This window comes from Catharus ustulatus, chromosome 1 (genome assembly GCF_009819885.2).
Source record: "Catharus ustulatus isolate bCatUst1 chromosome 1, bCatUst1.pri.v2, whole genome shotgun sequence".
In the NCBI taxonomy this organism is placed as follows: Eukaryota; Metazoa; Chordata; class Aves; order Passeriformes; family Turdidae; genus Catharus; species Catharus ustulatus.
Genome location: NC_046221.1, coordinates 164855453 through 164881153, shown reverse-complemented (window position 1 = coordinate 164881153; position 25701 = coordinate 164855453). Strand labels below are relative to the sequence as shown.

Here is a 25701-nt window from a genome sequence, read left to right as displayed (position 1 = left end):
TGGGGTTTTTGGAGGAGTCTATGGAGTTTTTGAGGTCTATGGGGGGCACAGGGGGTTTATGGGTTTTTTGGGGGGAGGGTCTATGGGGTTCATGGTTTCCCTGGGGGGCACACATGGCGGGTCTATGGGGTTTTTGGGGTCTGTGGGGTTTTCGGGGGGTTTATGGGGGCACGGGGGATCTATGGGTTTTTTGGGGGGGTCTGTGGGGTTTTTGGGCTCAGTGGGGTTCACGGTTTCTCTGGGTGCCGTCCCTCACCCTCCGTGTCCCCCCAGATTTCTCCATCCCCGACCGAACGAACCCACGGACTGCAGGTGGGGGCGGGGCCGTGGGAGGGGGCGTGGCCATTGGGGCGGGGCCGTGGGGGCGGGGTCATGGGGGCGGGGCCGTGGGGGTCCGTGGGTCCCTCCCCCTCCTCCCCAGGTGACAGCGACCCCCAGCGGCCACAGCGGAGTCAGGGGTGGCCATGGTGGCCCAATCCCTGCTGGTGGTGGCCCATCGTGTCCCAGTAGCCATGGTAGACACCGTGCTGGGATCAGGGATCACTGGTAGCCCATCCCACACTGACAGTAGCCCAATGCCCACGGTAGCCCAATCCCTGCTGACAGTAGCCCATCTCCACCCCAGTAGCCATGGCAGACGCCGTGCTGGGGTCAGGGATCACTGGTAGCCCATCCCATGCTGACAGTAGCCCATCCCTGTATCCAGTAGCCATGACAGATGCCATACTGGGGTCACTGGGGTCAGGGATCACTGGTAGCCCAATCCATGCTGACGGTAGCCCATCCCTGTCCTGGTAGCCATGGCAGACACGGTGCTGGGGTCAGGGATGACTGGTAGCCCAATCCATGCTGACAGTAGCCCCTCTCCATCCCCAGTAGCCATGGCAGACGCTGTCCTGGGGTCAGGGATGTTATGGTAGCCCATCCTATGCTGATGGTAGCCCATCTCACCCCCAGTAGCCATTGGAGACGCCATGCTGGGGTCACTGTGGATCAGGGATGTTATGGTAGCCCAATCCCTACTGACAGTAGCCCATCGTGTCCCAGTAACCATGGCAGACACCGTATTGGGGTCACTGGGGTCAGGGATGTTATGGTAGCCCATCCCATGCTGACAGTAGCCCATTCCACCCCAGTAGCCATGGCAGACGCTGTGCTGGGGTCAGGGATGGCCATGGTGGCCCATTGGGGTCACTGTGGATCAGGGATGTTATGGTAGCCCATCCCATGCTGACAGTAGCCCATCCCTGTCCTGGTAGCCATGGCAGATGCCATACTGGGGTGACTGGGATCAGGGATGACTGGTAGCCCAATCCATGCTGACGGTAGCCCATCCCACCCCAGTAGCCATGGCAGACACAGTGCTGGGGTCAGGGATCACTGGTAGCCCATCCCATGCTGACAGTAGCCCATCCCTGTCCTGGTAGCCATGGCAGATGCCATACTGGGGTCACTGGGGTCAGGGATCACTGGTAGCCCAATCCATGCTGACAGTAGCCCATCCCATCTCCAGTAGCCATGGCAGACGCAGTGCTGGGGTCAGGGATGACTGGTAGCCCAATCCATTCTGACAGTAGCCCATCTCCACCCCCAGACACGGTGCTGGGGTCACTGGAGTCAGGGATGTTATGGTAGCCCATCCCTGTCCCCAGTAGCCATGGTAGACGCCGTACTGGGGTCACTGGGGTCAGGGATGACTGGTAGCCCATCCCATTCTGACAGTAGCCCATCCCTGTCCCCAGTAGCCATGGCAGATGCCGTGCTGGGGTCACTGGGGTCAGGGATGACTGGTAGCCCATCCCATGCTGACGGTAGCCCATCTCCACCCCAGTAGCCATGGCAGACGCCGTGCTGGCCGCCCTGGGCCCCGCGGCGCCGTTCCTGCGGCCGAGCGAGCGCGAGCGCCTGGCGGCCACCACGCGGCCGTTCGACCCCCGCGCCGAGTGCTTCGTGCCCCACCCCCAGCACGAGTTCGTCCGGGGCCGAGTGACCGACAGACAGGGGGGGACGGCCACCGTGGAGACCGAGCTGGGAGAGGTGACAACGGGGACACTGGGGACACCACAGGGACATTGGGGACATTGAGGGTACACTAGGGTCACTGGGGGGAAGGCCACCATGGAGACCGAGCTGGGAGAGGTGACAATGGGGACATTGGGGACACTACGGGGGATTGGGGACATTGGGGACACTGGGGGGACTGGGGATATTGGGGAGGGACGGCCACCGTGGAGACCGAGCTGCGAGAGGTGACAATGGGGACAGTGGGGACATTGTGGGGGACAGCCACTGTGGAGACCGAGCTGGGAGAGGTGACACTGGGACATTGGGGACACCACAGGGACATTGGGGACAGTGGAGACATTGGGGGGGGGACGGCCACTATCGAGACTGAGTTGGGCGAGGTGACAACAGGGACATTGGGGACAGGGGACACCACAGGGACACTGGGGACATTGGGGACATTGGCGGGGGGCGGCCACTATCGAGACTGAGTTGGGCGAGATGACAACGGGGACATTGGGGACACTGGGGACATTGAGGAGGGATGGCCATCATGGAGACCGAGCTGGATGAGGTGACATCGGGGACACTGGGGGAATTGGGGACATTGGGGACACTGGGGGATTGAGGGGTTTGGGATATTGTGGAGGGGACGGCCACCGTGGAGACCAAGCTGGGAGAGGTGACAACGGGGACATTGGGGACACTGGGGGGGATTGGGGCCATTGGGGACAGTGGGGACATTGTGGGGCGGACAGTGACCAAGCTGGGAGAGGTGACAATGGGGACATTGGGGACACTGGGGGGGATTGGGGCCATTGGGGACAGTGGGGACATTGTGGGGCGGACAGTGACCAAGCTGGGAGGTGACATGGGGACACTGGGGACACTCAGGGACATTGGGGGACATTGAGGGGATTGGGGACATTGGGAGAGGACAGTGACCATGGAGACCAAGCTGGGAGCTGGGAGAGGTGACAATGGGGGGGGACATGAGGGGATTGGGGACATTGGGGACACCACAGGGACATGGGGGTGGTGACAATGGGGGACACCGTGGGGACAATGGGAACATTGGGGACAGTGGGAACATTGAGGACATTGGGGGGGACGGCCACCGTGGAGACCGAGCTGGGAGAGGTGACACTGGGACATTGGGGATGCTCAGGGACATCGGGGACATTGGAGACATCGGGGACATTGGGGACACTGGGGATACCACAGGGACATTGGGGACATTGCGGGGGGACGGCCACCGTGGAGACCGAGCTGGGGGAGGTGACAACGGGGACATTGGGGATGCTGGGGGGGATTGGGGACACATTTGGGGGGACATGGAGGGTTTGGGGATGCTGGGGGCGGTCACAGGGCTCTCAATGGGGACATTTTGGGGGCATTTCGGGGACATCACCGTGAGGAGGTGACACAGAGGCATCGTGACCTCATGACCCCGTGTCCCCGTGACCCCCATGACCCCTCCATGACCCCTGGGTGACCCCAGACGGTGACGGTGAAGGAGGCGGAGCTGCACCAGCAGAACCCGCCCAAGTTCGACAAGATCGAGGACATGGCCATGCTGACGTTCCTGCACGAGCCCGCCGTGCTCTTCAACCTCAAGGAGCGCTACGGGGCCTGGATGATCTACGTGAGACCCCAAAATGGGGAGGGGGGGACCTCAAAATGGGGAGGGAGGACCCCAAAAATGGGGACCCCAAAAATTGGGGGGACCCCAAAAACGGGGATCCTAAAACCAGGAGAAATCCAAAAAATGGGGATCCCAAAAATGTGGAGGGGGACAGGGCCTGGATGATCTATGTGAGACCCCAAAATGGGGAGGGGGGACCCTGAAAATGGGGAGGGGGGACCCTGAAAATGGGGGGGAATGGGGCCTGGATGATCTACGTGAGACCCCAAAATGGGGAGTGGGACCCCAAAAATGGGGGGGGGGGGAGAATGGGGCCTGGATGATCTACGTGAGACCCCAAAAACCGGGGGGACCCCAAAATGGGGGGGGAATGGGGCCTGGATGATCTACGTGAGACCCCAAAATGGGGAGGGGGACCCCAAAATGGGGAGGGGGGACAGAGGGGAACAGGGCCTGGATGATCTACATGAGACCCCAAAACGGGGGGAACCCCAGAAATGGGGACCCCAAAAATTGGGGGGACACCACAAATGGGGATCCCAAAAATTGGGGGGACCCCAAAAACGGGGATCATAAAACCAGGAGAGATAAAAAATGGGGATCCCAAAAATGTTGGGGGGGACGGGGCCTGGGTAATCTACATGAGACCACAAATTGGGGAGGGGGGACCCCAAAAACGGTGGCGACCCCAAAAATGGGGAGAGGCCAAATCCTTGCACCCTCCCAGACCCCAAAACGTCCAATCCTTGAACCCCTGAACCCCCAACCCCAGCTGCAGCCACCCTGAAACCCCCAAACCCCACAGCACCCCTTGTCCCCACCCCCCCATTGTCCCCCCTCTGGGGTGTCCCCCCCGTCCCCCCTCAACCCCTGTGTCCCCTCAGACGCACTCGGGGCTGTTCTGTGCCACCCTGAACCCCCAAGCTCCCCGTGTCCCCCCTCTGGGGGTGTCCCCATCCCCACACCTCATTGTCCCCTCTCTGGGGTGTGTCCCCCCCCATTTTCCCCTCTCTGGGAGTGTCCCCTCCTCTCTGGGGTGTACCCCCCATTGTCCCCTCTCTTAGTGTCCCCCAACTGTGCCCCCATGTTCCCCCTGACCCCCCATGTCCCCCCCAGACACACTCAGGGCTGTTCTGTGTCACCGTGAACCCCTAAACCCCACAGCTCCCCTTGTCCCCCCTCTGGGGGTGTCCCCATCCCCACACCCCATTGTCCCCTCTCTTGGTGTCCCCCCGTGTCCCCCTGACCCCCTTTGTCCCCCCCTAGACACACTAGGGGCACCCTGAACCCCCCAACCCCACATTACCTATTGTCCTCACCCTGCTGTCCCCTCTCTGGGTGTCCTCCCCTTTCTGGGGGTGTCCCCCCCGTCCCCCCTGTCCCCTCCTGTCCCCCCTGTTCCCTCGTGTCCCCCTGAGCCCCCTGTCCCCCCAGACCTACTCGGGGCTTTTCTGTGTCACCTTGAACCCCTAAACCCCATATTACCCATTGTCCCCTCTCTGGGTGTCCCCCCCTTTCTGGGGGTGCCCCTCGTGTCCCCCCCGTGTCCCCCTGACCCCCCTGTCCCCCCAGACGTACTCGGGGCTGTTCTGTGTCACCGTGAACCCCTACAAGTGGCTGCCCGTGTACGACCCCCTGGTGGTGGCCGCGTACCGGGGCAAGAAGCGCAACGAGGTCCCCCCTCACATCTTCAGCATCTCCGACAACGCCTACCAGTACATGCTGACAGGTACCTGGGGACACCTGGGGACAGGTGGGGACTCACCTGGGGACTCACCTGGGGCACCTGGGGACAGGTGGAGGCTCACCTGGGGACAGGTGGGGCACCTGGGGCTAGGTGAGGACACCTGGGGTAGCGCCTACCAGTACATGCTGACAGGTACCTGGGGACACCTGGGGACAGATGGGGGCACCTGGGGGCACCTGGGGACAGGTGGGGACTCACCTGGGGCACCTGGGGACAGGTGGAGACTCACCTGGGGACAGGTGGGACACCTGGGGACACCTGGGGCACCTGGGGATAGGTGGGGACACCTGGGGTAACGCCTACCAGTACATGCTGACAGGTACCTGGGGACAGGTGGGGACTCACCTGGGGACACCTGGGGACAGATGGAGGCACCTGGGGGCACCTGGGGACAGGTGGAGACTCACCCTGGGACACGTGGGGACAGGTGGGGACACCTGGGGACACCTGGGACAGGTGGGGACACCTGGGGTAGCACCTACCAGTACATGCTGATAGGTGGGGACACCTGGGGACAGGTGAGGACTCACCTGGGGACACCTGGGGACAGGTGGGGACCCCTGGGGCACCTGGGGACAGATGGGGGCACCTGGGGACAGGTGGGACACCTGGGGACACGTGGGGACAGGCGGGGACGCCTGGGACAGGTGGGGACTCACCTGGGGCACCTGGGGACAGGTGGAGACTCACCTGGGGACAGGTGGGACACCTGGGGCACCTGGGGACAGGTGGGGACACGTGGGGTAACGCCTACCAGTACATGCTGACAGGTGGGGACACCTGGGGACAGTGGGGACTCACCTGGGGACACCTGGGGACAGATGGAGGGACCTGGGGGCACCTGGGGACAGGTGGGAACTCACCTGGGGCACCTGGGGACAGGTGGAGACTCACCTGGGGACACCTGGGGACAGGTGGGGCACCTGGGGTAGCACCTACCAGTACATGCTGATAGATGGGGACACCTGGGGACAGGTAGGGACTCACCTGGGGACACCGGGGGACAGGTGGGGACCCCTGGGGCACCTGGGGACAGATGGGGGCACCTGGGGCACCTGGGGACAGTGGGGACTCACCTGGGGACAGGTGGGGACACCTGGGGGCACCTGGGGCTAGGTGGGGGCACCTGGGGTGACGCCTACCAGTACATGCTGACAGGTACCTGGGGACACCTGGAGACAGGTGGGGGCACCTGGGGACAGGTGGGGACACGTGTGGCAACGCCTACCAGTACATGCTGATAGGTGGGGACACCTGAGGGGAACCTGGGGACAGGTGGAACCCCAAAAAACAAGCTGGGGATGCCTGGGGGAACAGGTGGGACCCCAAAAACGGGATGGCCACACCTGGGGACACACCTGGGGACATTTGGCGCTCACCTGGGCACACCTGATGGGGTTGGTGACCCCCCAACACTCCCTGCCACCTGCTGCTCACCTGGGCAGGTGCAGAACCCCAAGACCTCCCTCACCTGGTCCCACCTGCCCTCACCTGTGTGGGAGGGGGGGAGGAGGGGCTCTGAAGACCCCCCAGACCCCCCCTCACCCCCTCCCCCCTCTGTCCCCCCACAGATCGCGAGAACCAATCCATCCTCATCACGTGAGTGCCCCGCCCTGACCCCGCCCCACAGGTGTGGGATGGGACCAGGTAACCCCTAGGTGACCCCTGGGTGACCCCGCTGTCCCCCCAGTGGCGAATCCGGTGCCGGTAAAACCGTGAACACCAAACGCGTCATCCAATACTTCGCCAGCATCGCCGCCATCGGCGACCGCAAGAAGGAGGCGGCCAACAGCAACAAGGTGAGGGGAGGGGGCCTGGCCACGCCCCCCTGGAGGTGGGGAGGGTCCCCCTGGGCGTGTCCCCACCCTTGGTGTCACCCCCAGGGCACCCTGGAGGATCAAATCATCCAGGCCAACCCCGCGCTCGAGGCCTTCGGCAACGCCAAGACCGTGCGCAACGACAACTCGTCGCGCTTCGTGAGTGGGGATGGGCGGGGCCTGGGGGACGGGGTCTGGGTCTGTGGGGCACAGTGGGGGGGTGGGGTGGGGTCTGTGGTGCTGGGTCTTTGTTCAGGGTCTGTGGGGTGGGACCCACAATCCCTTCCCCCACTGCCCTTCCAGGGGAAATTCATCCGGATCCACTTTGGGGCCACCGGGAAGTTGGCATCGGCCAACATCGAGACCTGTGAGTGTCCGTGTGTCCAGAGCCCTCCTCGTCCCTCTGTCCACTCTTGTCCTTGCATCTCCTCATGTGTCCATCCATCATCCATCCATCCATCATGCATCCATCCATCATCCATCCATCCATCCATCCCCATGGCCACGCCCCCACCCATCTCTCCGTGTCTCCATCCCCCTCCTCATCCCTCCCTCTCATGTTCCACCCTCCCAGACCTCCTGGAGAAGTCCCGCGTCATCTTCCAGCTGAAGGCTGAGCGGAACTACCACATCTTCTACCAGATCCTCTCCAACAAGAAGCCGGAGCTGCTGGGTGAGCCAGGCCACCACCATGGCCTCGGGGCTTCTCCTTTCCCCTCCTCCCAAAATTTGGGGTGGTTTGGGGAGACTGGAAATGCTCAATGGTGTCTCCATCCTACTCCAGAGATGCTGCTGGTCACCTCCAACCCCTATGACTACGGTTATGTGTCCCAGGGTGAGGTGACCGTGGCCTCCATCGACGACTCCGAGGAGCTGATGGCCACCGACGTGAGTGGGGAGGGCTGGAGGGAGCGATGATTCCATGGATGGATGGATGAGTCCATGGATGGATGGATGGATGAGTTCATGGATGGATGGATGAGTCCATGGGTGGATGGATGAGTTGATGGATGGATGGATGGATGAGTTAATGGATGGATGGATGAGTTAATGGATGAATGAGTTAATGGATGGATGGATAGATGGATGGATGGATGAGTTGATGGATGAATGGATGGATGAGTTAATGGATGGATGGATGAGTTAATGGATGGATGGATGGATGGATGGATGGATGAGTTGATGGATGGATGGATGGATGAGTTGATGGATGGATGGATGAGTTAATGGATGCATAGATGAGCGGATGGAGGAGTTGATGGATGGATGGATGAGTGGATGGATGGATGGATGGATGAGTGGATGGATGGATGGATGGATGAGTTAATGGATGGATGGATGAGTTAATGGATGGATGGATGGATGAGTTAATGGATGGATGGATGGATGAGTTAATGGATGGATGGATGAGTTGATGGATGGATGGATGGATGGATGGATGGATGAGTTGTTGGATGGATTGATGGGTGGATGGATTGATTGATGGATGGATGGAGGAGTTGATGGATGGATGGATGAGTGGATGGATGGATGGATGGATGAGTGGATGGATGGATGGATGGATGAGTTAATGGATGGATGGATGAGTTAATGGATGGATGGATGAGTTAATGGATGGATGGATGGATGAGTTAATGGATGGATGGATGGATGAGTTAATGGATGGATGGATGAGTTGATGGATGGATGGATGGATGGATGGATGGATGAGTTGTTGGATGGATTGATGGGTGGATGGATTGATTGATGGATGGATGGATGAGTTGTTGGATGAATGGATGAGTTGTTGGATGAATGGATGAGCAGATCAAGTCCTTGTGTGGATGGAAGAATCCATGGATGGTTGGATGAAGTTCTTCAATGCAAGGGAGGATGAGTCCATGGATGTATGAGTCCTCAAATAGATGGATGAGTCCTTGATGAGAGAATGAATCCATGGATGGATGGATCCATGGGTAAATGAGTCCTGAACTGGACAAATGATCCCATGGATGAACGAACAAGTCCATGGACACGCCCATGGCTGGATGTCCCCATTGGCCAGCTGGGAAGGACAGTGGGAGGTACCCTCAGGACCATCACAGCAGAGGCCAAGCCTTCACTTGGCTCCACCCCTCTGCCCTTCCCAGAGCGCCTTTGACGTGCTGGGCTTCACGGCCGAGGAGAAGGCCGGCGTCTACAAACTGACGGGCGCCATCATGCACTTCGGCAACATGAAGTTCAAGCAGAAGCAGCGGGAGGAGCAGGCGGAGCCGGACGGCACCGAAGGTGGGTCGGGGTGAGGGGGGGACACCACCAGGTGAGGTGACACCTGACCACATGTCTCCCACTCCACAGATGCCGACAAATCCGCGTACCTAATGGGGCTGAACTCAGCTGACCTGCTCAAGGGCTTGTGCCACCCGCGCGTCAAGGTGGGCAACGAGTACGTCACCAAGGGCCAGAGCGTCCAGCAGGTCTACTACTCCATCGGGGCCTTGGCCAAGGCTGTCTACGAGAAGATGTTCAACTGGATGGTGGTGAGGATCAACAACTCGCTGGACACCAAGCAGCCGCGGCAGTACTTCATCGGTGTCCTGGACATCGCTGGCTTCGAGATCTTCGATGTGAGGCTCGAGGCAGGACAGCGGTGTTGGGCTGGTTGGGTGTTGAGTGGATCTCCTGCAGCTTCACAGTGACTTTGGGTGGGAATTTGGGTCTTGGTGTTGATGTCGTTGAGTGTGGCGTTGACCCCATTGATCCCATTGGGCGTTGACTCCTTTGGGTGTTGAGTTGACCCTCTTGATCCCACTGGGTGTTGTTTGGAACCCTTGGGGTCTCAGGTTGACCCTGCTGATCTCACTGGATGTTCTGTTGATCCCACCGGGTGTTGAGTTGTCCCATGGACTCAGTTGACCCCATTGGGTGTTGAGTTGACCCCGTTGGGTGTTGAGTTGACCCCATTGACTCAGTTGGTCCTGTTGGGTGTTGAGTTGACCCCATGGACACAAATGGCCCCATTGAGTGTTGAGTTGACCCCATTGGCTGTTGAGTTGACCCTGTTGACTCAGTAGACCCCGTTGGGTGTTGAGTTGACCCCCCAGACTCCATCACCTGCCCCTCCCGCTCCTCTCCCAGTTCAACAGCTTCGAGCAGCTCTGCATCAACTTCACCAACGAGAAGCTGCAGCAGTTCTTCAACCACCACATGTTCGTGCTGGAGCAAGAGGAGTACAAGAAGGAGGGCATCGAGTGGGAGTTCATCGACTTTGGCATGGACCTGCAGGCCTGCATCGACCTCATTGAGAAGGTACCGCCGCGGGCTCGGGAGACTGAGGGACGAAAGGCCCATCCAGTTGGAGCCCCTCAGGTGGCCCACGAGGAGATTTTGGTGGCCAACATCCTGTTTGCCCGCAGCCCATGGGGATCATGTCCATCCTGGAGGAGGAGTGCATGTTCCCCAAGGCCTCAGACATGACCTTCAAGTCCAAACTCTACGACAATCACCTGGGCAAGTCTGCCAATTTCGGGAAGCCGCGGAACGTCAAAGGCAAGTCCGAGGCTCACTTCTCGCTCATGCACTACGCCGGCACCGTGGACTACAACATCCTGGGCTGGCTGGAGAAGAACAAGGACCCCCTCAACGAGACCGTGGTGGGGCTCTACCAGAAATCCGCCCTCAAGCTCTTGGCCCACCTCTTCTCCAACTACGCTGGGGCGGACTCAGGTGGGTGATGGGGGGGTGGAGAAGACAGTGCCCACAGGAGTTGTCCTTGTCCCTTGTCCCCACCTCATGCCACTGGTCTCCTCCACAGGTGGTGACAGCGGGAAGGGCAAAGGAGCCAAGAAGAAAGGTTCCTCCTTCCAGACTGTCTCAGCCCTGCACCGGGTGAGGGATCTGCTGTGGGGCACGGGGAGAATGAGCCAGGGTGTGGAGGGGGGTCCCACCATCCCCCTAGCCCCGCCCCCGCTCTCCCATTGGTCACCTTCCACTCTCCTCCCCAGGAGAACCTCAACAAGCTGATGGCCAACCTCAAGACCACCCACCCCCACTTTGTCCGCTGCCTGGTCCCCAACGAGCGGAAGGAGCCAGGTGAGCCCAGAGTGCGGGTGAGAGGTTGGGGGGTGGGCTCGTGGTTGGCCCCTCACCTGTGTCCCCTCCCCTCCCCCAGGTGTGATGGACAATGCCCTGGTCATGCACCAGCTCCGCTGCAACGGGGTCCTGGAGGGAATCCGCATCTGCCGCAAGGGCTTCCCCAACCGCATCCTCTACGGGGACTTCCGCCAGCGGTGGGGACACGGAGGGCTTTGGGGAGGGTGGGACAACCCCACCGGGGCTGAATTTGGGGGTCACGTCCTCTGTGGCCCCCAGGTACCGCATCCTGAACCCCGCGGCCATCCCCGAGGGGCAGTTCATCGACAGCCGCAAGGGCGCCGAGAAACTGCTGGGCTCCATCGACATCGACCACAACCAGTACAAGTTTGGGCACACCAAGGTGAGGCCGTGTGGGCTCTGCTCCCTGTGGTCCCACCATCCGAGGTGGACATGGACGTCATGGTCCTGTGATCCCCATGTCCATCTGTCCTTCCCCATGTCCATCTGTCCCTCCACTCACACACCACCCCAACCATCACAACCAGTTTGATCCCACTGGGAGAGATCCCTGTTTCCTGTGGTTCCACCATCTGAGGTGAACATGGACCTCATGTTCCAATGATCCCCGTGTCCATCTGTCCATCCCTATGTCCATCTGTTAGTCCCAGACACCACCCCATCCTCCCAATCCACCACTACCAGTTTGATGCCACTGGGATCTTGTGGTCTCTGTTTCCTGTGGTCCCACCATCCTTCAAGTGTTGTGGGCCTCATGGTCCCAAGATCCCTGTGTCCATCTGTCCATCCCCGTGTCCATCTGTTCATCTGCCCAGCCACCACCCCAACCACCACAATCAGTTTGATCCCACTGAGTGTGATCTCATGGTCCCTGTTCCCTGTGGTTCCATCATCTGAGGTGAACATGGACATTGTAGTCCCACGATCCCTGTGTCCATCTGTCCATCCCTGTGTCCATCAGCCCATCTACCCACCCACCACAACCAGTCTGATCCCACTGGGATCTAGTGGTCTCTGTTTCCTTCAAGTGTTGTGGGCCTCATGGTCCCCTGATTCCCATGTCCATCTGTCCCTCCCCATGTCCATCTGCCCAGACACCACCCTGTCCTCCCACCCACCACAACCAGTCTGATCTCACTGGGATCTCGTGGTCTCTGTTTCCTGTGGTCCCACCATCCTTCAAGTGTTGTGGGCCTCATGGTCTCATGATCCCCGTGTCCTTCTGTCCCTCCCCATATCCATCTCTCCATCCCCATGTCCATCTGTCCATCAATGTATCCATCAGTTGGTACCAGACACCACCCCATCCTTCCACCCGGTACAACCAGTTTGATCCTGCTGGGAGAGATCCTGTGGTTCCACCATCTGAGGTGGACATGAACATCATTGTCCCATGATCCCTGTGTCCATCTGTCCATCCCCATGTCCATCTGTCCCATGATCCCCATGTCCATCTGTCCATCTGCCCAGACACCACCCCATCCTTCCATCCATCACAACCAATTTGATCCCACTGGGTGGAATCTCGTGGTCCCTGTTCCCCGTGGTTCCACCATCCAAGGTGAACATGGACCTCATGGTCCCATGATCCCCGTGTCCATCTGTCCATCCCTATGTCCATCTGTTAGTCCCAGACACCACCCCATTCTCCCACCCACCACAACCAGTCTGATCCCACTGGGATCTCGTGGTCCCTGTTCCCTGTGATCCCACCATCTGAGGTGAACATGGACCTCATGGTCCCATAGTTCCCGTGTCCATCTGTCCCTCCCCTCAGGTCTTCTTCAAGGCGGGGCTCCTGGGGCAGCTGGAGGAGATGCGGGACGAGCGCCTGTCCCGCATCATCACGCGCATCCAGGCGCGGGCGCGGGGGCAGCTCATGCGCCTCGAGTTCAAGAAGATCGTGGAGCGCCGGTGAGACGGGGCTGGGCCTTCTGCTCACCTGGTCACCTGCTTGGGGACGTGGTGGCACCTGTGTCACCTCCTGCTCCTTGCAGGGACGCGCTGCTGGTGATCCAGTGGAACCTCCGGGCCTTCATGGGGGTGAAGAACTGGCCGTGGATGAAACTCTACTTCAAGATCAAGCCCTTGCTGAAGAGCGCGGAAACGGAGAAGGAGATGCAGGTGCGGGGAGTGGACGGGGCAGGGCGGGCCTGCCGATGGTCTGGGGGGTGCTGGGTGAGGGTCTCTGACCCACTCGGGGTCTCCTGGAGCAGAACATGAAGGAGGAGTACGGGCGGCTGAAGGACGCCCTGGAGAAGTCGGAGGCGCGGCGCAAGGAGCTGGAGGAGAAGATGGTGTCCATGCTGCAGGAGAAGAACGACCTCCAGCTGCAAGTGCAGGCTGTGAGTCAGATCACCCCAAAACCACAGCACAGGGGTGACCACGACCCCCACCACCCCCACCGCCCCCTGGGGCAACTTCACTCGCCATCCCCCCCAACAGGAGCAGGACAACCTCAATGACGCCGAGGAGCGCTGCGACCAACTGATCAAGAACAAGATCCAGCTGGAGGCCAAGGTGAAGGAGCTGACGGAGCGGCTGGAGGACGAGGAGGAGATGAACGCCGAGCTGACAGCCAAGAAGAGGAAGCTGGAGGATGAGTGCTCAGAGCTGAAGAAGGACATTGATGACCTGGAGCTGACCCTGGCCAAGGTGGAGAAGGAGAAACACGCCACCGAAAACAAGGTGAGGGAGAGGACAGGTGTCGGCCTCAAGGTGAGGGGACTTGAGTCTGCTCAGCCTTGTTGGGTTGGGTGGGGAGAACCAAGGCTGGTTGGGTTGGGTTGACCAAGGATGGTTGAGGTTGGTTGGGTTGGTGAGATATAAATTGGTTGGGTTGTGTTGAGATGAGTAAGAATGGTTACGGTGGGTTTGGTTGGTAAGACATAAATTGGTTGGGTTGAGTTGGGTTGACCAAGGATGGTTGAGGTTGGTTGGGTTGGTGAGACATAAAACTGGTTGGGTTGGGTGGGGTTGGGTTGGTGAGGCATAAAATGGGTTGGGTTGAGAAAACCCAAGGCACTGGTTTGAGTTGAGGAGACTCAAGGCTGGGTGGGATGTGTTAAGTTGAGTTGAGGAGATCCAAGGTGGGTTGGGTTGAGAAGATCCACTGTTGGTTGGGTTTGGCTTATCAAGAAGACCCAAGGCCCTTTGGGTTCTCCTGCTTTGGAACAACCTCATTGGCGGAGGTGGACACCAACCTCCCCCGACTCTGCCCCACCCTGGACACCTCTCCCACAGGTCAAGAACCTGACGGAGGAGATGGCGGGGCTGGACGAGACCATCGCCAAGCTGGCCAAGGAGAAGAAGGCTCTGCAGGAGTCCCACCAGCAGACGCTGGACGACCTGCAGGCCGAGGAGGACAAGGTCAACACCTTGACCAAGGGCAAAGTCAAACTGGAACAGCAAGTGGACGATGTGAGTGTGGTTGGTCCCACCCTAGGCCCTGCTGAGGAACTCCTGGGGTGAAGAGGAGTGAAACTTGAGGTTCCTCCCCATTTCTGTGTCCCCTCACAGCTCGAAGGCTCCCTGGAGCAGGAGAAGAAGATCCGGATGGACCTGGAACGGGCCAAGAGGAAACTGGAAGGTGACCTGAAGCTGACCCAGGAGAACATCATGGATCTGGAGAACGACAAGCAGCAGCTGGAGGAGAAGCTCAAGAAGTGAGGCTGGATCCTCCTGCTGTGGGAGGCCCAGTCGAGGGTCACAGGTGAGGCCTCACCTGCTCCTCTTCCTCCACAGGAAGGAGTTTGAGATCCACCAGCAGAACAGCAGGATCGAGGACGAGCAGGCGCTGGCTCTGCAGCTCCAGAAGAAGCTGAAGGAGCTACAGGTGGGGGTGGAACTTGGGTCTGGGTCTGGTTGGGTTGGACTGGAGAACCCCCAGGTGGTTGGGTTGGGTTGAAGAGCAATCTCATGGTTGAGTTGGAGAGTCTCAAGGTGGTTGGGCTGCTTAGAAGAGGCTCCACTTGGTTGGATCGATTTTGGTGGAGTTGAAGAGTCTCCAGATGGTTGGATTTGGTCTCTAACTGGTTGGGTTGACTTGAATGGTCTCCAGTTGTTGAGTTGGGTTGGGTTGAGTCTCCAACTGGTTGGGTTGACTTGAACAATCTCCAGCTGGTTGGGTTGACTTGAATGGTCTCCAGTTGTTGGGTTGGGTTGTGTTTCCAGCTAGTTGGGTTGACTTGAACAGTCTCCGGCCAGCTGGGTTGGGTTGAGTTGAGTTGAGTTGAAGTGCCCCAAGCTGCTTGGGTTGGGTTGAGTGGAGGGATTTGGTGGATCCCATCCTGCCTCTCACCACCCTCTTGGCACGCAGGCACGGATTGAGGAGCTGGAGGAGGAGCTGGAGGCAGAGCGGACGGGCCGGGCCAAGGTGGAGAAGCAGCGCTCGGAGCTGTCGCGGGAGCTGGAGGAGCTCAGCGAGCGGCTGGAGGAGGCCGGCGGCGCCACCTCAGCGCAGCTGGAGCTCAACAAGAAGAGGGAGGCGGAATTCCAGAAGCTGCGGCGGGACCTGGAGGAGGCCACGCTGCAGCACGAGGCCACGGCGGCCGCGCTGAGGAAGAAACACGCCGACAGTGTGGCCGAGCTGGGCGAGCAGCTGGACAACCTCCAGCGCGTCAAGCAGAAGCTGGAGAAGGAGAAGAGCGAGCTCAAGTTGGAGCTGGACGATCTCAGCGCCAACGTGGAGCAGCTGATCAAGTCGAAGGTAGGAGGAGGTTGGGATGGACAGCAGGGAATCATGGGATTGTTTGTGTGGGACAGGAACAATGGGATCATCCAGTTCCATCAACCCATGGGCAGAGATGCCTTCCACTAGACTGGGTTGGGTTAAGTTGGGCTGAAATGTCTCCAGCTGGTTGGGTTGGGTTGAGTGCCCAGGTGATTGGGTTGGGTCAAGTTGGGTGAAGCTGAAGAATCTCCACATGGTTGGGTTGGATTGAGTTGGGTTGAAATGAAGAACCTCCACTTGGTTGGGTTAACCTGAGCTGGGTTGAGCTGAAGAGTCTGCAGGTGGTTGGGTTGGGTTAAAATGAAGAGTCACCACGTGATTGGGTTGAGTTGGGTTGAGATGAAGAGTCTCCACATTGCTGAGTTTGGTTGAAATTAAGAGACACTAGGTGGTTGGGTTGGGTTGAAATGGAGAGTCTCAACATGGTTGGGTTGGGTTGAGCTGAAGAGCCTCCAGGTGATTGGGTTGAGTTGAATTGAAATAAGAGTCTCCAAGTGGCTGAGTTGACCCGAGTTGGGTTGAGCTGAAGAATTTCCATGTGGTTGGGTTGAAATTAAGAGTCTCCAAGTGGCTGAGTTGACCCGAGTTGGGTTGAAATGAAGAGTCTCCAGGTGATTGGGTTGAGTTGGGTTGAACTGAAGAATCTCCACACAGTTGAGTTGGGTTGAGCTGAAGAGTCTCCAGGTGATTGGGTTGAGTTGGGTTTAAATTAAGAGCCTCCACGTGGTTGAGTTGACCCAAGTTGGGTGGAAATGAAGACTCTCCAGGTGGTTGGGTTGAAATGAAGAGTCTCCATGTGGTTGGGTTGCGTTGAGTGCAGCATTGGGTGGTCCCCAAGGACACCTCCCACTAGCCCAGGTGGCTCCAAGCCCTGGCCTTGGCCATCTCCAGCCATGGGGCGTGTCCACTCCTCCGCAGTGCCCATCCCCCACCTCTGGCCCCTCCCCACAGGTGGCCATGGAGAAGGTCTCGCGCTCCATGGAGGACCAGGCCGCCGAGCACTTGGCCAAGCTGGAGGAGACCCAACGCGTCCTCAACGACGCCAACACCCAACGCGCCAAGCTGCAGACAGAGAACGGTGGGAGCTGACCCCGCCCCTCCCCCAGCCCCACAGCTGCACCCCCATCCCCCACCCCCCACCTGAAACCCCGCCCACCTGTGCAGGTGAGCTGTCACGGCAGCTGGAGGAGAAGGAGGCGCTGGTGTCGCAGCTGACCCGCGGGAAGGCCTCCTACACGCAGCAGCTGGAGGATCTGCGCAGGCAGCTGGAGGAGGAGATGAAGGTGGGGTCCCACGGGGGGTGAGAAGATCTGAGGGGTCCAGGGGAGTCACGGGGTGTCCAAGTGGGTCACAGGTGTCCATTTATGGTCATTGGTTCAAAATGGTTGAGTTGGGTTGGGTTGGGTCTACAAATGGTTTCACCATAGAAGGTCCAAGGAGGGTTGGGTTGGTCTAGACTGGGTTGCGTTGGTCTAGGGAAGGTTGGGTTGGTCAATGGACGGTCCAAGAATGGTTGGGTTGGTCTAAAGTGGTCCAAGGGGATTGAGTTTGTCTGGAGAAAGTTGGGTTGGTCAATGGAAGGTCTAAATAGGTTTGGGTTGGTCTGGACTAGGTTGGGTTGGTCTAGACTGGGTTGGGTTGGTCTGGGGAAGGTCTGGTTGGGCTGTGGTGACAAAGACCAGCTCCTGCTGAGCCAGAGGTGCCCAAGAGGACTCTGGGTGACCTGGACACAATGGTGCCGCCCTCATCTCACCAGGCCAAGAATGCGCTGGCGCATGCGCTGCAGTCGGCCCGGCACGACGGGGACCTGCTGCGGGAGCAGTACGAGGAGGAGACCGAGGCCAAGGCCGAGCTCCAGCGCTTGCTCTCCAAGGCCAACTCTGAGGTGGCCCAGTGGAGAACCAAGTACGAGACCGACGCCATCCAACGCACCGAGGAGCTGGAGGAGGCCAAGTGAGTCGTGACCCTGTGGGTGGAGATTGTGTGGGGTTGGGGAGATGGAAACCACCAGAAAATGATCTGGGGAATGTTCTGGGGTTCAGTCACCTCCCCATGGGTGGAGCTCCTGTGGGGTCAGGGTGGAGATCACCCACTGGAGAAGGTTCTGGAGAAGGTTTTGAGGTTTTGGAGGAGGCCAAGTGAGTGGTGCTGCATGGATGGAGATTGGGTGGGGTCAGGGGTGGAGACCACCCACTGGAGAAGGTTCTAGAGCAGGTTCTGGAGCAGGTTGAGTGACCTGGAGATGGTAGAGGAGACCCAGAGCAGAACCTTGGCCAATGGGCGGGTGGGAGAAGGTTGGAGTGGCCCCACCTGGCCCGCGGGTGACCCCAGGTGGTCCCTGGGGCAGGAAGAAGCTGGCCCAGCGGCTGCAGGAGGCCGAGGAGGCCGTGGAGGCTGTCAATGCCAAATGCTCCTCGCTGGAGAAGACCAAGCACCGGCTGCAGAACGAGATCGAGGACCTGATGGCCGACGTGGAGCGGTCGAACGCGGCCGCGGCCTCCCTGGACAAGAAGCAGAGGAACTTCGACAAGGTGGGGCAGGTGTGGCAGGTTGGGGGTGGCAGGGCCAGGTGGCTTTGGGGTGACACCTGGCTGTCCCCAGGTGGTGGCAGAGTGGAAGCAGAAGTTCGAGGAGTCGCAGACAGAGCTGGAGGCATCGCAGAAGGAGGCCAGGGCCCTCAGCACCGACCTCTTCAAGCTGAGGAACATGTACGAGGAGTCCCTGGAGCACCTGGAGACCTTCAAGAGGGAGAACAAGAACCTCCAAGGTGATACCCCAGGTCCCTGTGCCCACCTGGGTGCCCCCCGCCCCTCCCCGCGGGCTCTGACCGGGTCTCACCTGGGGCAGAGGAGATCTCGGACCTGACAGAGCAGCTCGGCGCCAGCAACAAATCCATCCACGAGCTGGAGAAGGTCCGCAAGCAGCTGGACGCCGAGAAACTGGAGCTCCAAGCTGCTCTGGAGGAGGCTGAGGTGGGACAAAACCCTCTGTCCCTACATCCTCATGGTGGCATGTCCATGCTCCGTGCTCCTCAATGTCCCCTCTGTCCCACCCCAGGCCTCCCTGGAGCATGAGGAGGGGAAGATCCTGAGGGCACAGTTGGAGTTCAACCAGGTGAAGGCGGAGTACGAGCGGAAGCTGGGCGAGAAGGAGGAGGAGACCGAGCAGGTGAAGCGCAACCACCTGCGCGTGGTGGAGTCGCTGCAGACCTCGCTGGACGCCGAGACCCGGAGCCGCAACGAGGCCCTGAGGCTGAAGAAGAAGATGGAGGGCGACCTCAACGAGATGGAGATCCAGCTCAGCCACGCCAACCGCGGCGCCAACGAGGCCCAGAAGCAGGTCAAGGCTCTGCAGGGCTACCTGAAGGTACCTGTCTGTGGGACACTGAGGGGTGGGAGGTGCCTGGAGGTACCTGGAGGTACCTGTCCATGGGGGCATGGAGGTGTAGGAAGTACCTGGAGGTCCCATGGGGATGTTGAGGTGTAGGAGATACCTGTCCGTGGGGACACTGAGGGGTGGGAGGTACCTGAGGGTACCTGGAGGTACCTGTCCATGGGGACATGGAGGTGTAGGAAGTACCTGAAGTTACCTGTCCATGGAGAACTTGGGATGTTGGAGGTGCCACCACCCAACAGAGGATTTTTGATGGACCAAGCACAACTCCCCATCCCATAGCCAGGTGATTCCATCACCCCATGGCCAGGTGATTCCATCACCCCATGGCCAGGTGATTCCACCCCACCACAGCCAGGTCTGCCCACCCCCCATGGCCAGGTAGATCCACCACCCCATGACCAGGTGGATTCACCATTCCATGGCCAGGTGAATTCACCATCCCATGGCCAGGTAGATCCACCACACCATGGCCAGGTGATTCCATCACCCCATGGCGAGGTGGATTCACCCCCCTATGGCCAGGTGATTCCACCACCCCATGGCCAAGTGATTCCATCACCCCATGCCCAGGTGCACCCAGCACCCCATGGCCAGGTAGACCCACCCCCCCACACCCAGGTGCACCCACCACCCCATCCCCACTCCCCAGGACACCCAGCTGCAGCTGGATGACGCGGCGCGGGTCGGGGAGGAGCTGAAGGAGAACGTGGCCATGGTGGAGCGCAGGAACTCCCTGCTGCAGTCGGAGCTGGAGGAGCTGCGGGGCCTGGTGGAGCAGACCGAGCGTGCGCGGAAGTTGGCCGAGCAGGAGCTGATCGAGGCCAGCGAGAGGGTCCAGCTCCTCCACTCCCAGGTGAGACCTCACCTGCCTGCCAGGTAAGAGGGGCCACCTCCATCCAGGGGGGCTCCTGCCCAGGACAAACAGCTCTGATTGCTGGGTTGGGGATGTCGAGGTGGCTTGGGGTGGCGTGGAGATGACATCTCCGATTTCTCCTGAAGGGTTGGTTTGGGGGAGGTTGGGTTGGTCTAAAGGAGATCCAAAGAAGGTTGGGTTGGTCTAAAGAAGGTCCAAAGAGGGTTGGGTTGGTTTGGGGGAGGTTGGGTTGGTCTAAAGGAGGTCCCAGGAGGGTTGGGTTGGTCCCAGGAGGGTTGGGTTGGTCCAAGGAAGTTTGGGTTGGTTTGAAGGAGGTTGAGTTGGTCAAATGAAGGTTGGGTTGGTTTGGGGGAGGTTGGGTTGGTCTAAAGAAGGTTCAAGGTCACTTGGGCTCGTCTGAGGAGATTGAGTTGGTCCAAGGAAGATTGGGTTGGTCTAAAGAAGGTCCAAGGAAGGTTGGGTTGGTTCCAGGAGGGTTGGGTTTGTCCAAGGAAGGTTGGGTTTGCCCAAGGAAGGTTGGGTTTGTCCAAGGAAGGTTGGGTTTGTCCAAGGAAGGTTGGGTTGATCCAAGGAAGGTTGGGTTGGTCCAAGGAAGTTTAGATTGGTCCAAGTAAGATTGGGTTGGTTTGGAGGAGGTTGGGTTGGTCCAAGGAAGGTTGAGTTGATCCAAAGAAGTTTAGATTGGTCCAGGGAAGGTTGGGTTGTTTGGAGGAGGTTGGGTTGGCCCAAGGAAGGTTGGGTTGGTCCAAGGAAGGTTGGGTTGGTTTGGAGGAGGTCGGGTTGGTCCAGGGATGGTTGGGTTGGTCCAGGGAAGGTTGGATTGGGTTGGTCCAGGGAAGGTTGGGTTGATCCAAGGAAGGTTGGGTTGGTCCAGGGAAGGTTAGGTTAATCCAAGGAAGGTTGGGTTGGTTTGGAGGAGGTTGGGTTGATCTAAGGAGGGTTGGGTTGCTCCAAGGATGTTCGGGTTCCCTCCATGTTGCATCACCCAGAACCCCAGAAGATCCTTGACCCTACAGAGATTCGGGGGAGTCTCCAAGACCTGGGGGGGCTGAGGGATGGCACAGCAGCCCCTGGGCCACCCCTGAGGCCCCTCTCTGTCCCCCCAGAACACCAGCCTCATCAACCAGAAGAAGAAGATGGAGGGTGACATCTCCCAGCTGCAGACTGAGGTGGAAGAGGCCGTCCAGGAGTGCCGCAACGCCGAGGAGAAGGCCAAGAAAGCCATCACCGACGTGAGTGTCACTGTGGGGCCACCAGGGCCACCACGGGGGACGTGCCACGGACCCTCTGCTCATCCCCGCAGGCGGCCATGATGGCAGAGGAGCTGAAGAAGGAGCAGGACACGAGCGCGCACCTGGAGCGGATGAAGAAGAACATGGAGCAGACCATCAAGGACCTGCAGCTGCGGCTGGACGAGGCAGAGCAGCTGGCGCTCAAGGGAGGGAAGAAGCAGCTGCAGAAGCTGGAGGGGCGCGTGCGGGAGCTGGAGAATGAGCTGGAGGCCGAGCAGAAGCGCAACGCCGAGAGCGTCAAGGGGCTGCGCAAGTCGGAGCGGCGCGTCAAGGAGCTCAGCTACCAGGTGAGAACGTGGAGGTGGGACCACGGAGATGAGAACATGGGGATGGGTCAAGGAGCTCAGCTACCAGGTGAGGCTCAGGTACAGGTGAGACCATGGGGGTGGGTCAAGGAGCTCAGCTACCAGGTGAGAACATGGGGGTGGGACCACGGAGATGAGAACATGGGGATGGGTCAAGGACCTCAGATACCAGGTGAGGTTCAGGTATAGGTGTAAAAATGGGGGTGGGTCAAGGAGCTCAGGTACCAGGTGAGAGTGTGGGGGTGGGACCAAGGAGTTCAGGTACCAGGTGAGGCTCAAGTACAGGTGAGACCATGGGTGTGGGTCAAGGAGCTCAGGTACAGGTGAGAACACGGAGGTGAGAACATGGGGGGAGGGTCAAGGAGCTCAGATACAGGTGACACCACCTGGGTGGGTCAAATTAATCTGCTGGATGAGGCCACCACAGCACAGGCTGTCTTGTGTCACACCTGTGGGACATCTGGCAGAGATGATGGCCACAGGGACATGGGTGGCCCAAGACATTGACTGGGTGGCCACAGGAAAAAAGATGACCCAGAACATTCATTGGGTGACCACAGGGATGTGGGTGGCCCAGAACGTGGACATGGTGGCCAGGGGGACATGGGAAGTCTCTGGGAAGGGGAAACTGAGGCCCAGGAGTTGTGGTTGGGTCCAGCCCTGTCTCTGTTCCTGCAGACAGAGGAGGACAAGAAGAACCTGCTGAGGCTGCAGGACCTGGTGGACAAACTGCAGATGAAAGTCAAGGCCTACAAGAGACAGGCGGAGGAGGCGGTGGGTGAAGGGGACGGGGAATGGGGAGAGATCCAGGAATGGATGGGATTGATGGATGGATGGAGGGATGGATGATGGATGGATGGATGAAGGATGACGGATGATGGATGGATGACGGATGATAATGGATGATGGATGGATGGATGATGGATGGATGACGGATGATGGATGGATGATGATGGATGGATGGATGGATGATGGATTGATGGATGGATGAGGGATGGATGACGGATGATGGATGGATGGAGGGATGATGGATGGATGGATGAATGATGGATGATGGATGGATGATGGATGGATGACGGATGATGGATGGATGGATGATGGATGGATGGATGAATGATGGATGATGGATGGATGATGGATGGATGACGGATGATGGATGGATGGATGGTTGATGGATGATGATGGATGGATGGATGGATGGATGATGGATGGATGAGTTGTTGGATGGATGGATGAGTTGTTGGATGAATGGATGAGCAGATCAAGTCCTTGTGTGGATGGAAGAATCCATGGATGGATGATGGATGATGGATGGATGACGGATGATGGATGGATGATAGATGGATGGATGATGGATGGAGGATGGATGGATGGATGGATGAATGATGGATGATGGATGGTTGATGAATGATGGATGGATGATGGATGGTTGATGGATGATGATGGATGATGGATGGATGATGGATGGATCCATGGATGGATGGATGAGGGATGGATGGATGAGGGATGGATGGAGGGATGATGGATGGATGGATGGATGGATGATGGATGGATGAGTTGTTGGATGGATGGATGAGTTGTTGGATGAATGGATGAGCAGATCAAGTCCTTGTGTGGATGGAAGAATCCATGGATGGATGAAGGATGGATGGATGATGGATGGAGGGATGATGGATGATGGATGGATGGATGATGGATGGATGGATGGATGATGGATGGATGATGGATGGATTGATGATGGATGATGGATGGATGGATGATGGATGATGGATTGATGGATGGATGATGGATGGATTGATGATGGATGGATGGATGATGGATGGATGGATGATGGATGGATGATGGATGGATGATGGATGGATGATGGATGGATGATGGATGGATGGATGGATGACGGATGGATGGATGACGGATGGATGGATGACGGATGGATGGATGATGGATGGATGATGGATGATGGATGGATGATGGATGGATGGATGGATGGATTGATGATGGATGGATGGATGACGGATGGATGATGGATGATGGATGGATGATGGATGATGGATGGATGGATGGATGATGGATGGATGATGGATGGATGGATGATGGATGGATGAGTTGTTGGATGGATGGATGAGTTGTTGGATGAATGGATGAGCAGATCAAGTCCTTGTGTGGATGGAAGAATCCATGGATGGATGAAGGATGGATGGATGATGGATGGAGGGATGATGGATGATGGATGGATGGATGATGGATGGATGATGGATGGATGGATGGATGATGGATGGATGGATGATGGATGGATGATGGATGATGGATGGATGGATGATGGATGGATGGATGATGGATGGATGGATGATGGATGGATGATGGATGGATGGATGGATGACGGATGGATGGATGACGGATGGATGGATGACGGATGGATGGATGACGGATGGATGGATGATGGATGATGGATGGATGGATGGATGGATTGATGATGGATGGATTGATGATGGACGGATGATGGATGGATGATGGATGATGGATGGATGGATGGATGGATGAATGATGGATGGATGGATGGATGATGGATGGATGATGGATGTATGATGATGGATGATCATTGATGATGGACAGACGGATGGATGAAGCCATCCCATCTGTGGGCGTGGCACATCGACACCCCCACCCCTCCCTGGTGCCACGCCCTGACCTCGTTTTCCCCCATCCCCAGGAGGAGCAAGCCAACACCAACCTGGCCAAGTTCCGGAAGGCGCAGCACGAGCTGGACGAGGCCGAGGAACGCGCTGACATCGCTGAGTCCCAGGTCAACAAACTGCGGGCCAAGAGCCGCGACATCGGAGCCAAGGTGGGGGACCTTCTGTGACCTCCCGTCACCTCCTGTCGCCTCCTGTGTCCCCCTGTGACCCCCATGACATCCCGTGTCCCCCTGTCACTTCCTGTCACCTCTTGTGTCCTCCTGTTGCTTCCTGTAACATCCTGTGTCCCCCTGTCAGCCCCTGTGACCCCCTATGACCCCCTGTGTCCGCCTGTCATCCCCTGTGACCTCGTGTGACCCCCTGTCACCCCCTGTCACCCCCACATCTGCCCCACAACCTCCTGGGACCTTCTCTCCCACCCCACTGCAGAAGCTGCACGATGAGGAGTGACCCAATGACCACCACAAGTGACCCGATGATTATCATGAGTGACCCAATGACCACCACGAGTGACCACCCTTGATACCACGAGTGACCCAATGACCACCATGAGTGACCCAATGACCACCATGAGTGACCCAATGTCCGCCATGAGTGTCCACCCATGATGCCACCACGAGTGACCCAATGACCACCATGAGTGACTATCCGTGATGCCACCACAAGTGACCCAATGACTGCCAAGAGTGACCAACGACCATCCTGAGTGACCCGCTGACCACCATGAGTGATCACCCTTGATGCCACCATGAGTGACCCAATGACCACCAGGAGTGACCCAATGACCACCACAAGTAACCTCCATGATGCCACCCTGAGTGACTCAATGGCCACCATGAGTGACCACCCATGATGCCACCATGAGTGACCCAATGACTACCATGAGTCACCCAATGACCACCATGAGTGACCCAATGACCACCATGAGTGACCACCCTTGATGACACCATGAGTGACCCAATAAGCACAAGTGACCTCCATGATGCCACCACAAGTGACCCGATGACCACCATGAGTGACCACCCATGGTGCCACCATGAGTGACCCAATGACCACCATGAGTGACCCAGTGGCCATCATGAGTGACCCCCACCCCCACAGTTC

At 58.6% G+C, this 25701-nt stretch overlaps 3 protein-coding genes across 3 annotated transcripts in view; 2 read left to right on the top strand and 1 right to left on the bottom strand.

Annotated features, from left to right (window-relative positions):
* LOC116999522 (NAD(P)(+)--arginine ADP-ribosyltransferase 2-like) overlaps positions 1–25701 on the bottom strand; it is a 703496-nt gene that overhangs the window by 552137 nt on the left and 125658 nt on the right. The window lies entirely within an intron of this gene.
* Positions 1–25701, top strand: part of LOC116994645 (erythroblast NAD(P)(+)--arginine ADP-ribosyltransferase-like) — a 284339-nt gene that overhangs the window by 243773 nt on the left and 14865 nt on the right. The window lies entirely within an intron of this gene.
* LOC116994927 (myosin-6-like) lies at positions 1837–25698 on the top strand. The gene is made up of 38 exons (XM_033056916.1): positions 1837–2037; positions 3506–3649; positions 5222–5378; positions 6968–6995; positions 7087–7195; positions 7280–7372; positions 7517–7580; positions 7788–7886; positions 7998–8101; positions 9343–9481; positions 9551–9819; positions 10331–10501; positions 10609–10918; positions 11007–11080; positions 11197–11284; positions 11364–11481; positions 11564–11687; positions 13083–13219; positions 13303–13429; positions 13522–13650; positions 13751–13993; positions 14549–14725; positions 14825–14970; positions 15050–15140; positions 15624–16013; positions 16989–17115; positions 17202–17320; positions 17794–17990; positions 18385–18568; positions 18639–18804; positions 18885–19009; positions 19095–19403; positions 20083–20286; positions 21414–21539; positions 21611–21886; positions 22583–22678; positions 24612–24746; positions 25027–25698. The coding sequence occupies exons 1-38, from the start codon at positions 1837–1839 to the stop codon at positions 25045–25047; spliced, it is 5817 nt and encodes a 1938-aa protein (XP_032912807.1). The 3' UTR covers positions 25048–25698.